This window comes from Caloenas nicobarica, chromosome 11 (assembly GCF_036013445.1).
Source record: "Caloenas nicobarica isolate bCalNic1 chromosome 11, bCalNic1.hap1, whole genome shotgun sequence".
NCBI lineage: Eukaryota > Metazoa > Chordata > Aves > Columbiformes > Columbidae > Caloenas > Caloenas nicobarica.
The window spans coordinates 15,296,142-15,308,795 of record NC_088255.1 but is presented as its reverse complement, the minus strand read 5'-3'; the positions used below and the strand labels follow the sequence as shown (position 1 = coordinate 15,308,795).

At 41.9% G+C, this 12,654-nt stretch overlaps 1 protein-coding gene across 17 annotated transcripts in view; it reads right to left on the bottom strand.

Annotated features, from left to right (window-relative positions):
- MAGI1 (membrane associated guanylate kinase, WW and PDZ domain containing 1) overlaps positions 1-12,654 on the bottom strand; it is a 347,210-nt gene that overhangs the window by 44,406 nt on the left and 290,150 nt on the right. For all 17 annotated transcript variants that reach the window (XM_065642339.1, XM_065642340.1, XM_065642341.1 and 14 more), the window contains 2 exons: positions 12,302-12,484; positions 10,618-11,238 (listed from right to left, as the gene is read on the bottom strand). In XM_065642339.1, the coding sequence (XP_065498411.1) occupies positions 10,618-11,238; positions 12,302-12,484 (804 nt within the window). The remainder of the gene's footprint in view (positions 1-10,617; positions 11,239-12,301; positions 12,485-12,654) is intronic.

The following is a 12,654-nucleotide window of genomic DNA, read 5'->3' as shown; positions in this document are numbered from 1 at the left end:
TGGGAATTAGTGTGACAATTACCCATCTAACCTATGGTTGAAAGCATGTCACCAGTTATTTTTATTTTGAAGCTCGTTAAATGAAGATTTTTTTCCTGAAGCTTGAGCTGTTGGAGTCATATGCTTAGATTAAAATCTCTGTTAATATTTAAACAAATATGTACACAGACATTAAATTTCTGAAACCACATGAATGGTAAACACTAGATTTGGAAAGTAATTAGAAACCCCCATGTTATTTTTACATTGTTGTGTGCGCGTGTGTGTACTCATATTATTTTCTTTTTTCATATGCGTAAGCATACATACGTGGATGTACATGAAGGTACCTACCCTTTCCCCCAAGCCCACAAAATCTATGACTCATACGCTTTATTTCTAATTCACATCTCACAATTTTTGGGGCATGCTGCAATTCTGAATGTGTGCAGTCCCAAACCCCTCTCCTTAGCTGGCTGTCCCATGCCATGGCCATGGGAGTTCCAAAGGGCAGCAGCACCTCAAGGCCAACCTCATTTGCCACTCCAAACTCAGCACGGAGGACACTGGTAGAGGAGAAACCATATTTTGCTCTTGTCACATCTGTATTTATCCTGCTCAGTGAGGGTGTTTGTCTTCAAACTTATCACAGCACTGTTACAAGGTGTAAATCCACAGGCTCAGACCTGCGTGGCTTATGACAGATTCTCGTATTTCATATTTGGAGAGCAGCCTGCACAAAGGGGACGCCCTCTTGGCATTAGTTTGATGTAGCTGTTAATAAATATCTCTTAATAATAAGCTACTATTCACAGAAGGCTTAGCCAGATTCAGACCTGGGGGATGTACACGCACACATGGCAGGCTAAGACAGAAAACCTTTACTAGAGGACAATGGTTTTGCAGATGTTTTCACAACACATAACTTCATTAGATTTAAAATACCGTTTTCTATTAGAATAAATCAGCAACTCAAAATACTCACAAGTATGTAACTGCGTATCTCAGAAACCAACCCTTAAGGACAAGGAGGGAGTCAAAACTTCTGGAGACTGATATTCACCTGCCATATCCTGCCCAACATTACCTGCTCCAGCACCCTCAGCCAGCTCTGCCATCTCCCTGAAGCTCAGTGTCCTCCACCAAATCTGTCTGGTCTACAAGTCCTACCAACTTCTGAAGTCCAACTCATGGTACATTGCAGGTCTTCTGGCACAAAAGACACAGCTTTAACAGGGTCTTAAAGCCAGTGTAGTCCTAGTTACTGTTGTCATCACAAAAATAAGTCCGTCTGACCAAGAGAAAATAAACATGAAAATGAATAAACATAAAATGCCAATACAGAATGGGGAAAAAAAGATTTGAATAGACTTAGAGGCATGAAGATAGATATTTAAAAACAATCTGTCTCATAAAACCGTTGAGTAGTCCATTACGAAGCCATCCTTCTTCCTCAGTTTTGCCCACCTGCTATTGCTTTTAATGACTCTCCAAATGTATTTAATTACAGTGATAAACAAAGACCTTTCTTGGATTGCTGATATCCCATTAATTCTGTTATGACTGGTTATTATAATGCCAAATCAGGGCAGCAATCACCGCACCCACCTGCAACATGGCTGATAAAAACTCATTATTTACAAGTGCATGCACACCGAAATGCCACACAGGTGGTATGTAAGGGTTGGAGGTAAAACTGGGTGCAATAAACCCCTCCCTGCTGCACAGCTCCAAATCTGCTCCGTTTCCTGCTGTGCAAACCCCGATGAATATGTGGGAGGCACATCTCTAGATAAATCTGCCTTATCTAATGCACAGTATCAGGTTTTGCTGTGCCGCCTTGTGTTACATCACATCACATTTGATATAAAACAACACTGTGTGGGTTTGAGTTGCTCCACTTATACCACTTCAGCATTTAATACCAAAACCAAGTCAAAACATAAGAGGAAAAAAAGTGCCAACTTTCAAAACCTCAAGCTAGGGAAAAAAAAAAAAAAAGACTTTAGGAGGAATTTCAGAGCTCTCATCTTCCATTTGCTAAGCAACCTCCTGTTTTGTTCTCATTTAAGAGCCTACTGCTTTCTGCAAGATAAGGTGGTTCATGCAACAAAACATCCTGATGGGAAGATTTCAGATTTTTTTTTCTTCCAGCATTCAGCAAATGCTTTGGTTTTCTTACTGAATTTAAAGCAGATCTAGATTCCCTGCCACAGAAAGGCAGCCATGCGCATAATGTGCACACCACTACTATTGTGCTGTCAGCAGGCAAGATGATGCAAAATTGACTTTTTTTTATTCTAAATATGTTAATTGTTTACCTCCTTAATAATTAAAGCACAGGTTTACTCTTGGCACGCTTCATGAAACATCTCAAAATTTTAGGAAATTATCTCAGCCCTCGAAATTAATGCAAAATGTGTAACAAAATGGCAAGCAGTGAATCAGCAACTGTTCTATCCTGTTTTACCCTTCCAAGTGACTCTGGAGCTCAGATGACACATACATCTGGGGGTCACAAGCTATAGTATAGATAGGCCACGCTGCCACAAAAATGCAGGGCAATTGGTGTAAAACTAATGCTGACCCAAAAAGCAGATTCCACAGGCATCTCTTCAGTTGCTTACTCATTTCTAGAAGAGAATCGGTGCAAACGGAGTTAATGAAGGGTAGCTGAGGGGAAACCACTTGTGCCTCAAATGATTAACGGATCAGGATCAGCACTTTGCATGTATCAGACCAGCAAGAGCTGGAAATTCTGCAGGCAATTAAAATGTCCACATACCAGCAATGCCAATTCTCCTTTATTATCAGAATTGCAATATTATAAAGATGTTTTTTGAATCAGGTGCTCATATGACTATGTGCTTTGTCTGGAGCTTCTTAGCCTCCCAGGGTTTAGAAAAGGCAACTGGATATGAATACTAGAGGCTTGAAATAAAAAGACAGAAAAAACTCCAATGTGGCATTTTTATATCTGGAATTTTGGGAGTTTAATGTAGAATTTTTAAGCACTTGGGCTTTCTGAGGTTGATATTTGAATTTGTCACTTCCTATTTCAACTGGGTGCTCTGCCCTGAGAAACTCCAGCACAGCCTGGTAATGCCAATTAATTAGTTCCCGCAAATGCACTATTTGTATGAACATTAGTAACACACATCGAACTATTTGGTGTCTGAACAAGCTACGGACAATGACCCTTTGTGGCTGCAGGCATCTGTAGGCGTCCAAACCCTTGGTGAAACCCTGCTGCCTCCTGGAGTCTAATGGGAGCCTTGCCACAGACTTCAGCAGCACCAAAATTTCCCCTTTCATGTTTTTGGTAAGTAGAGTTATCCCAAACCTTGCAAATTCAGATCATTAAAAGCAAATAGCTAATGTCAGTAAGATTAACACCTGTAAAGCACTTTGAAGGGGAAAAACACTGTGTAATCCCCAAATATTACATTATTTATAAGACGACCTGATTTTAAATGTTAAGTTCGGCTTATTTTTATCACAAAGAGAAAACAAGTTCCTGCTAGCTTGCTTTACAACACCAATTACCAGTGATCAGCGTATGGTACTGCATAACAATACACAGCGCTGCCCCAAAAAGGCGTATCTAACACTCTGGAGCTGCTTAGAGGAAAATTAACTTGCACAGTGGATCAAAATACATGCACATAAGCAATTCTAATAAGGGCTATGAACTTCAAACTTCTTATTAAAAATATCAAAATGTGTAACATTTCCTTTATTTCATCTTTTTTCTGACTTCAACTGATTTTTGTATCTCCTCCTTGATATACTAGTCCCTAATCAGAATAAGGCTGTAAGAGAATAGTAAATGTGACATCAGACTTGCTTTAAAGTTTTATCAGCTTTTTCTGACCTTGTTAGAATATAATTCCACTTAACAGAGAGGAGAGGATAACACAGATTGACTTGGTGGTTTGGAAAAAAAAGATGCAGCTACTCCTAACTAAAGTTTTCCCACCGACCTGCTCCTTTCCTGCACATTAAGTCATAAGTTTTAGCAACGTGTTTTTACTAGGATTGCCCATTTTCAGAAAATGCAAAAGTAACATTGCAAAACCTTCAAAAAAATTCATTTCATTCCTAACGCAGTTTGTAGACCAACTTAGAAACTTTAGTAATTTGATTCCCTTCCTCCCAGGCAAATCACTTTAAAGGAAATAGTAGCAAAAATAAACAAGAGGACACAATTGAAGATGGATTTTTAAATGCCAAATGAGATTCCAAATTTAATCAGGAAATCCATAACTCTGGAATTACAAAGTAACAAACTTGAAAAATAAATCTTGGCATTACACATGGACATATATTTCTTTAAGCATACTATGATGCTGATTTTTTAAATATAAATCACTAAGTAGTGAGGGGTACCTGTGAGGTATCAAAAACATCCCCCCACCTCTTATTTCTGGATATTACTATTTGTACTATAATATTAGGTATTTTTCAGTGTATGGCTAGAAATAACCTATACTGAGTGACAAATTGCTGAGAGATTCAACGAACACGTTTGATGGGAGATTCCCAAGTAGAAGGTACTGAGAGCTTTGGTGGCTGGTGGTGATTGACAAAAGGTAAGGCAAGGAGAAAAGAGGTGACTTGAAATGGGATTTTTCAAAAAACGTAGAGGTGAGTTGAGCATACCAGATGGCAGAGAGGAATTAGGTCTGCTCCTGCTCTGGGTGAGGGAAGAAGCCGCCACAACGTGGTGGGCTGGGGAAGAGAACAAGAAAACCAATCGTAAAGGTGCCGTGGACCACGATAGGTACCGGCAGCTCTGTGCTCAGCAAGATGAGGTTTAGGTGGGTTCCTACGGATCCAAACACAGGACAAAGACCTCAGTATAATGCTCTGCTCCCTCTGTACTAGGAGCTGAAAACGCTGCTGGAAACCGTGAACTTTTCTTCCCTTTCCAGAAGCTTTGGCACAGGCAAACACGCTCTGTGGTAACGGTCAGATGATTCCCAGGTTGTGATTTTTGTCCTAAATGCAGTTTAGACTCACTTTTTCTCTAATTCAGCAGCTGCTAAGACAGTTTGAAATTTTCTGGCAGCTAGATGCTTAAGTGGCATGACTTTCAACTCGCTCTTCACTGCAAACCTAAAGGGCAAACAGAAGTGAGTGGCTTGTTCAAAAGAGTTCAAGTCTGCTCTGAATAGCTGATTGCAGCTCTAATTACCATGGTTTTACAGCATTAGGGATAGCAACTGAAAAGCAGCTCTAATTCCAACACTGTGAGATACTGCTCTTTTTCTTTTTTTTTTTAAATTTCAGTTTGTTTGGCTCTTGCCACTAAATGATCCATTTCTAACACTTCTGGTAAGGACAGGAAGGGAAAAATTAATTTCCATAGAGGGAGAGGATCTTGATAGACAAGTACAAAGACAATATTTTTGCTTCTAAAATCATACTGACAGGTGTTCACGAGGGGGTAGAAAAGATGGAGTAGTGAGGAGATATCTTCTGAAACCTGCAGCAGTAACACATTTCACTCAGCTCAGATATTTAATGCTCAATGCCATGGCTCATTTATGCCCAAGCATTGTATTTTGACACTCTACATCTCGAAGAACAATCTGATTTCAATTATACTGTTATAATGTGCTTGCAATTATAAGATGTTACGATATATTGTTTGTAAAGTTTTTCCACAGTGTCTAAAGGATCTTGTAATTGTCTCTACCCTGGCTGGGGCGGGCCTGAAGCTGCAGCAAGCACCGTAAAGAAAAAGACACATATCTTTATATTACTGTGCGATATTTCAATGGCATGGACACAGGATGAATTGAGGAAGAAAAAATATTTCCTTCCATTTTAGACTGCAGAAAGAGCCTTTAAATCCAGGGCAGTTGACTCTCCCGTGCATTTTCAGTAGAAGAAGGAGTTAACTCCTCTCCGAGGGAAGTGTTGGCAGTTAATTACCCTCCCACGTCAAGAGCATCACCAGAACAGCAAGGGAAGGTCCATCTAGGTAAGGAGACTTAATAGGCTTATTGCTTTAGAGCTTTGCAATTTTGTTTCATAGCTGCAAATCTTTTTTGTAGTTATATGTATCACAAGCACCTTCTTAAGACAACTGAGTCAAGGACCACCTAAGCAGGACTGATGGCCCAGACCTCTCCCTACTTCCATCTACCTCATTGCTCCCCACAAACACCTTCCATTCAATTGAAACAAGAACAGGGAATTTACTTTGGACTTTGCCTGTTCATGGAGTTAAGACTCAGGCAACTGCTGACAGGCATTTAAACAGGTAGATGTTGCATTGGTTCTTCTTCCCATAAAATACATTTAGTTTTGAAACTCTAGCATATGTATCATATATTTTTCGGAAGACGGATTTACATTTCCCAGTTTAATGTGAATTTGGCACTAGAGAGAGCTTTTAGAAACTCCACTGATTTGCATATGACATGTGAGTGACATTTCACCTGCATGCTTTTTCTTTGATCTGGAGCTAAGTGGGAACACAACTTCAAGGGGATTAGGCAGATAAGGCTAAAGGTTTATGTTATTTTCAACCTTCCAGTGAATGAAGATGCTCGTGAGCACTAACTGTGAACGCTTTGAAGAGAAACTATCCATTCAAACCTGCATGAAAACTGCTCACTTTAATTCTTGTAACTGAACACTAACTAATCACGATATTTTTGGATGACCCGAAGATTGACCTAAAAAGAAAAAGAAAAAACCAAAAGGAAAAAGAAATCCTTTTTAATCTGAGATAATTCACAAAACACAGCAGTTAGAAACAGACGTGTTCTCACTGAAACAAATGTTATATCTTAGTGACTCCAAAAAATACAGCACGGTAGTTTTGCAAAATAACTTGTTCTGAAGCAGCCCCCTACCTGTCCCAGCATAGACACAATTCCCAGAATAAAAGTCTCTTGGGAAGCAGGGAAATTATTCTGACAAAATGTTGCTTTTATTATGAATAGAATCTGTGCAGAATGGAGAGGGATTTGAGAATTGCTTATTTCAGTTGATTACTGTGCGTAGACAAGACTTCAATGACAAATGGATTTCAAGTGGCAAATATTATTACCTTCTTTCTTTGCTTTTTTTTTGAGAAAAGTACTTTATGTACTTGGTAGGTACAAGGTTAAAAGAACCTTTTCAGCTACAAATATTCAAAATAAAGATGTGCCTTTTGTGGCCTTATTAACAATAATTCTTTAAAATAACTGAAATGTGTAATCACATTGTGCAGCACACGGACAAAAACATACGCTTAATTCTGCATTTTGAAGCCAGTGGCACTGGTGTGCTTTCAGGTATAAAGCCCTTGAATGGTCCTGCTGGGTTATCAAGCATCTCCTCTGCTGTTGCAGGCACCATGTCAGATCCCCTTCAAACGTGCCGAGCTTCACCTCCAGACAGCAAAGCCTTTCTGCCTCCTCCAGTTTGACTTACAAGTTCTAATGGGTTGGCCCTTTCTTCCTATTTCCAGTTTAAATTACTCATGGTTGAACAATACACAGTTCTTCAGCCAACTCTTTGGTTTAAGTATCTTCTGTCTCTCCTACCTAACAGAGACAAAAATTTTGTCCCGTCCCTTCATTTTGCTGTGCAAAAGCAACTTTTCCGATCTGCTCTCACGTACAGCCCAATTAGCAACTCTGCACCTGCCTTTGCTTGGCGTTCATCCTTTCGAACCCCTCAAGTTTTGAAGTCCAAACCATGAGATATTCTCAGTGAGTTTTAGCCAGTGCTACACACAGGTGAAATAGGAAAACAAAAGCAATAATGTAACTAAACCCTAGAGAGGAGAGGACGAAGGGGAAAATAAAAAATAAAATCAGAACATAGGTAAGGCAAGTTTTCTGTGGGGCCTCTGGAAAGCAAAGTCTCAACGATCTGACATTGTCCCTGTCTTAATGTATTTATCCCCCTGCCTCAATCTTGTATGAGTCCTGCAAATGATTTTCAAATGACAGGCGAGCAGCCGAGCACCCAGAGGGGGCACTTCAGCTTCATCCTTCCTGAAATCACCCTTCTGTTCCTCAGGCAAAGGCAACGGCAGGACTCGCCTGCTCCCACAAGCCACGCTTCAGCTCAACACACTTCACAGTAAATATTTTACAGGATGCTCTCAGCGGCTGTGGGTTTGCATTGTAACAATTAAACCTCATCATTGGGAGCGCACCAGTAGCTTAAAGCAGGAAGAGTTTTTCCTGTATATTACGCATCTCTTTCTGATATTTTTCTGCCTGATTAATAATCACTTCTGACAAATCCTTTTGACAGCTCTGAAAACCAGCCTTAGTGTTGCAGGGATGCTTCATGCAAAGCCTGACTGAATGCAAATGTTAGGCTAATGCAAGGACGCCTGACAGCATCCGAGCATTTTCTTCACTGAACACCAGAGGGAGGAGGAGGAAAGGACAACTGACAGTGAACCTAAGGAAGAACAGCTTCAAGAGCCCTGAAGGAGCTTATCAGACACTGGAGCCAAATACATTTCTGTGATCGGACCAAAATAAATAGCGGCACCTTGTCTGGGGATGGTACTTCTGATAGAAGACTTGGCAGGGGTAACACGAGGTAAAGCTACAAGAGAAAGGATCCAAGTGCAGCAGCACCGAGTGCTGGGTGCATTTCAGGCAGCTCCATCTGACCAGCTTTAAACAAACCCAACTGGTTTTGTTGCTGGAGCTGCTATCGCTGCCTGTATCCCGCTTGGCTTCTGTGCCACAACCCGTGTGCCTTTTAGTCCAGCTTTCTTCTGGATGCAAAGAAAAACACATTTCCATGATTAACCATGGATCCAGGGCCACTAATGGTTTCTGAGACCTGTACCATGAGGGTATGAAATCTGGAACTGCAAGTGCTCTATGCTCAGATGGAAATGTCAGGACCTTGACAGAGGGAGGCAGCTCAAGGAGATTGATATGGGAAGTACCTAGGAAGGTGATAACAAATGCCCAATGTGTGGTTAGTATCTCAATTAAAAAAAATAAGAAAAAAAAGAAAAAAAAAGAGAGAGATTCAGCAAGATTATCAGGGAACTATTTACTATCTTATTAAAACTATGCTTTTAGTTCCTCATCAAATCTTTTCATTATGCCTTTAAGGCATAAGAAGGATTATTAAATGTCAGCCACAATTCAAATAACTAATGTATGGTGTTACTAGATATATATAAGCTCTCCAGGAGGATTAATAATAGCTACTATTTTATTCCAACCATATTTTCTCCATAATACATATATTAATCATGAGAATGCAGTGCACCTCCTAGCACCTCTCTAGTACTGGAAGTCTTTAGGTAACTCACACTTTGAAAATCAGAGAATTCTTAATATATTCTGTTCTTTACTTTTTAATTTACCGAAACACAGTAAGCACTTGGAAAGAATGCATCTAAGAAAGACAGTGTTTCCTCCAGAGCTTCTATTAATTGCAGAATCAATGTCCTCAATTCCTTGAAACAGGTCTTTAAAAACAACAAACCAGACTTGTAAATTCAGGAAGCAGCTTGTCAATGGCCTGGCTTTTGTTGCTAACTTACTGCAATCAAAACACTTTAGAAAAGGCATCAGAAAAGTACTTTTATATTGAACATCCCTCCTAGGGCTGGCTGGGGCTGTGTTCAGCACCTACTTGCCAGCTTAACTTTGTCTCTGCAGCGTGCCCATCCCTGCAAGGTGCTGAGCACCAATGTGCCTCTTTGTCCACCAAAACCACTGCGTGGGACAGGGAGCACAGCGGGGCTGGGGCTTTGCCCCTCTCGGATCCCCAGTGCCCAAACAGGGAGAGGGAAAGCTGACCCTGTGCTCTTGGCTTTGGCCCCGACAGCCAACCTGGACCTTCCCTGAAAGCTCAACAGTAGCTCCTGTAATTTTAGTCTACAGACTGAGGGCATGATGCACAAGGTGGGGTGTACTACCTCAGGTTACATTGCACTTACTCTTCAGAGAAAGAGTTCCTGTGGATGGCCTGACCCCCCCGGCAGGTGACCCATCGTCCATGCTCCCATGTGGGCTGCAGACACACTGCCTGCAGGGTGGGTTTTGTACCTGCTGGTGGACTCTCCGCAATGCAACCAAAAATAAGCTCGGCTCCCAAATGTGTAGCAAATAAACATGTCCAGAAGTAACATTTCAATTGCTTACAACTTGGAGAAGTTTAAATTCTCTCCTCTGCTCCCAACAGTAATCCAGGTGTAACCCTTCCACAGTGAAGAGTCATTGGATATCTGATTTTGAACACTGAAAATTACAGAACATATTGCCAGCCTCCTCCATCTCTAAGAACAGTTTAGGAAACATTTGTGTTCTATTTAAAAAAATAAAGTTTTACGAGTATGAGACCAGGGTTTGTTATCTAAGTCAAGGTGTAGCCACACACGTAACCATGCCACCCTTTTGTGCATTACCAGAAGACATGCGTAGTGCATGTGCACGCAGCAACTATGTGCACGTTTCCCCCAATGCACCATCAAACAATAAATAATTTTAACCATATATGTGACCTGACAGCTGCCAAATTGGGGCAGTTCCTACACCTCAGGACATAAACCATTTTCTACAGAGAAGCTTAGGAAGCAGGTCTTTCATGACACGCTGTTTTTTTAATTTCAAGAAGAAACATTTTAGAGCAGTTTTGAACACTTACCTCCTCGCTGCACCAGCAATGTGACTTCGCTTCCCTTAGGACATTCAATCAGCATATCCACCACCTGGTTGTGAGTGAGGCTCTGCACATTCTTCTTGTTGACTTCGACTATAAGATCACCCTCCTTCAGGCCGCGGCACCGCGGGCTGTCCACGATTTGTTTCACTCTTTGGCCACCCCCGCCGGGACTGTCTGCTATAGTAAACCCAAAGCCCATAGGCCCTTTCACTATATGCACAGTTATGAGTTCAGGTTGTGTTGCTATTGAAGAGGCCAAAGAGACCGTGTCATTGGGGTAACCATGGGGTCCGTTGGAAGAGACCTCAGCTGGGCTGCTGGGTCTTGCTTCCTTTGTGCCATTTACTTTCCCTGTTTTACTACTGTGGCTCGCCGGGGAGTCGTAATTTTCCTGCCCATTCACAATGATCGGCTCTTTGTCCAAAATTGCCACGGATGTAACCAGGCTCGTGTTGGGATCATCGGGATCGAAGGGCAGGGGGTAGCCTCTGCACAGTTCGAGGTCCACGCTGGCACCGATGGGGATGGACTGGAAGATTTTCACAACTTGAGCATGAGTGTGTCCCAGCACACACGTATCGTTCACGCTGACTATGACGTCCCCTGCAGAGGACACAGATATATCAAACATAACGTTTTGTGCATGTGAAGACTAGAGCCCGCAAGCTGATCCACAGCATCCGCAGGTACCGCTCACAGGTAAATAGTAGCATGTAAGTACCTTCGCAAGGAAAAGGAGTGGTGACGCTTGGCAAGCAAGAATATCTGTACACAATGGATTTGCTGCGTAGAGCCTTTACATACATAAACATTTTTGAAAGCGAAAGTGGAATTGGCTCATGAAAAAAATTAATAGATTCAAATGATAGTATATGGCCCATTTAACAGTTATTCCGAAGCCCGGCTCTCACTGTTATACACTGTGCTATACCGACATATGATAGAAACAAAACTGAGAGCACATGAGACCTATAACAGAAGGCTCTCAAACACCAACTGCTCAAATATGGTGCCATGTGTCATGCCTCAGACACACTTCAGCCTGAAATCTAGGCATTGATTAAGTTATGATTCATATTTTAACACTGGGGCTGCGACACAGGGATGTTTGATGTTGTGACGCTCCATCTGCAAGTGAGGAGTTGTGACCTCAAGTGAATCGTAACAGGATTTCATCGTGCTGGGCCCAAACTCTGGTGAAACAAATTGGCCCTCGGTGCCTCCACACAGGGAAATGCAAACCAGCCCACTCCTCCACCCGTTCCCTGGGAGTAGCGTGGGAGATGAGGTGAGCGGCACGGCAGATACACAAACACTTGCAGCCCTACAAAAACACAGCAGCCATTGCCACAGGAGGGAGCAGTAACCCGCAGCCTAAGGTGGGACGCCACGACTGCTGGCAGCATGGGGAAAGCAGGAGTTGGCAGGGGCCCAGCTGGGTATTTTGACACCTGACGTGAAATTCCAGCACATGAAGTGCCTTGCTATAAGATTTTGGACATACCCCTCAATGTATATGTTGTTTTGCTGCTTGCTGATGGGAAAGCTGAATGCCTTTCCCCAAGATGGGGATAAGGACTACAGTACTCTATGAATTGCACATAAAAACAGCTGTAAAAACATAAACCAAAGTGGTGGTGGTGATTTTGATTTAAATCATCGATACCTGTTTCCATTTTGCCATCCAGTGCTGCGGGGCCATCAAGCACCAAACTTTTGATTTGAAGAAATTCATCTGGCTCATCTCCTCCAACAACGGTGAAGCCGAAACCCCTGCTGCTTTTCCTTAGCTTGGTGTGGATGAACTTCCCTTTCAACTCAGAAGGGTTTCGTGTAAAAAAAGGTTTTCCTGTGTAGGAAGTTTGGAAAATCTATAAACAGGCAGGAAAGCACGTTTGATCTGATTTTCCTCTGTCCCTCCCCGCTCTAACAAGTACACGGAGGAACACAGCGGTGTGCTGGGACAGGACTGAAATTCACTCCAGCATCCTCTCACCTCCTCACTCCACCTGTCTCCTT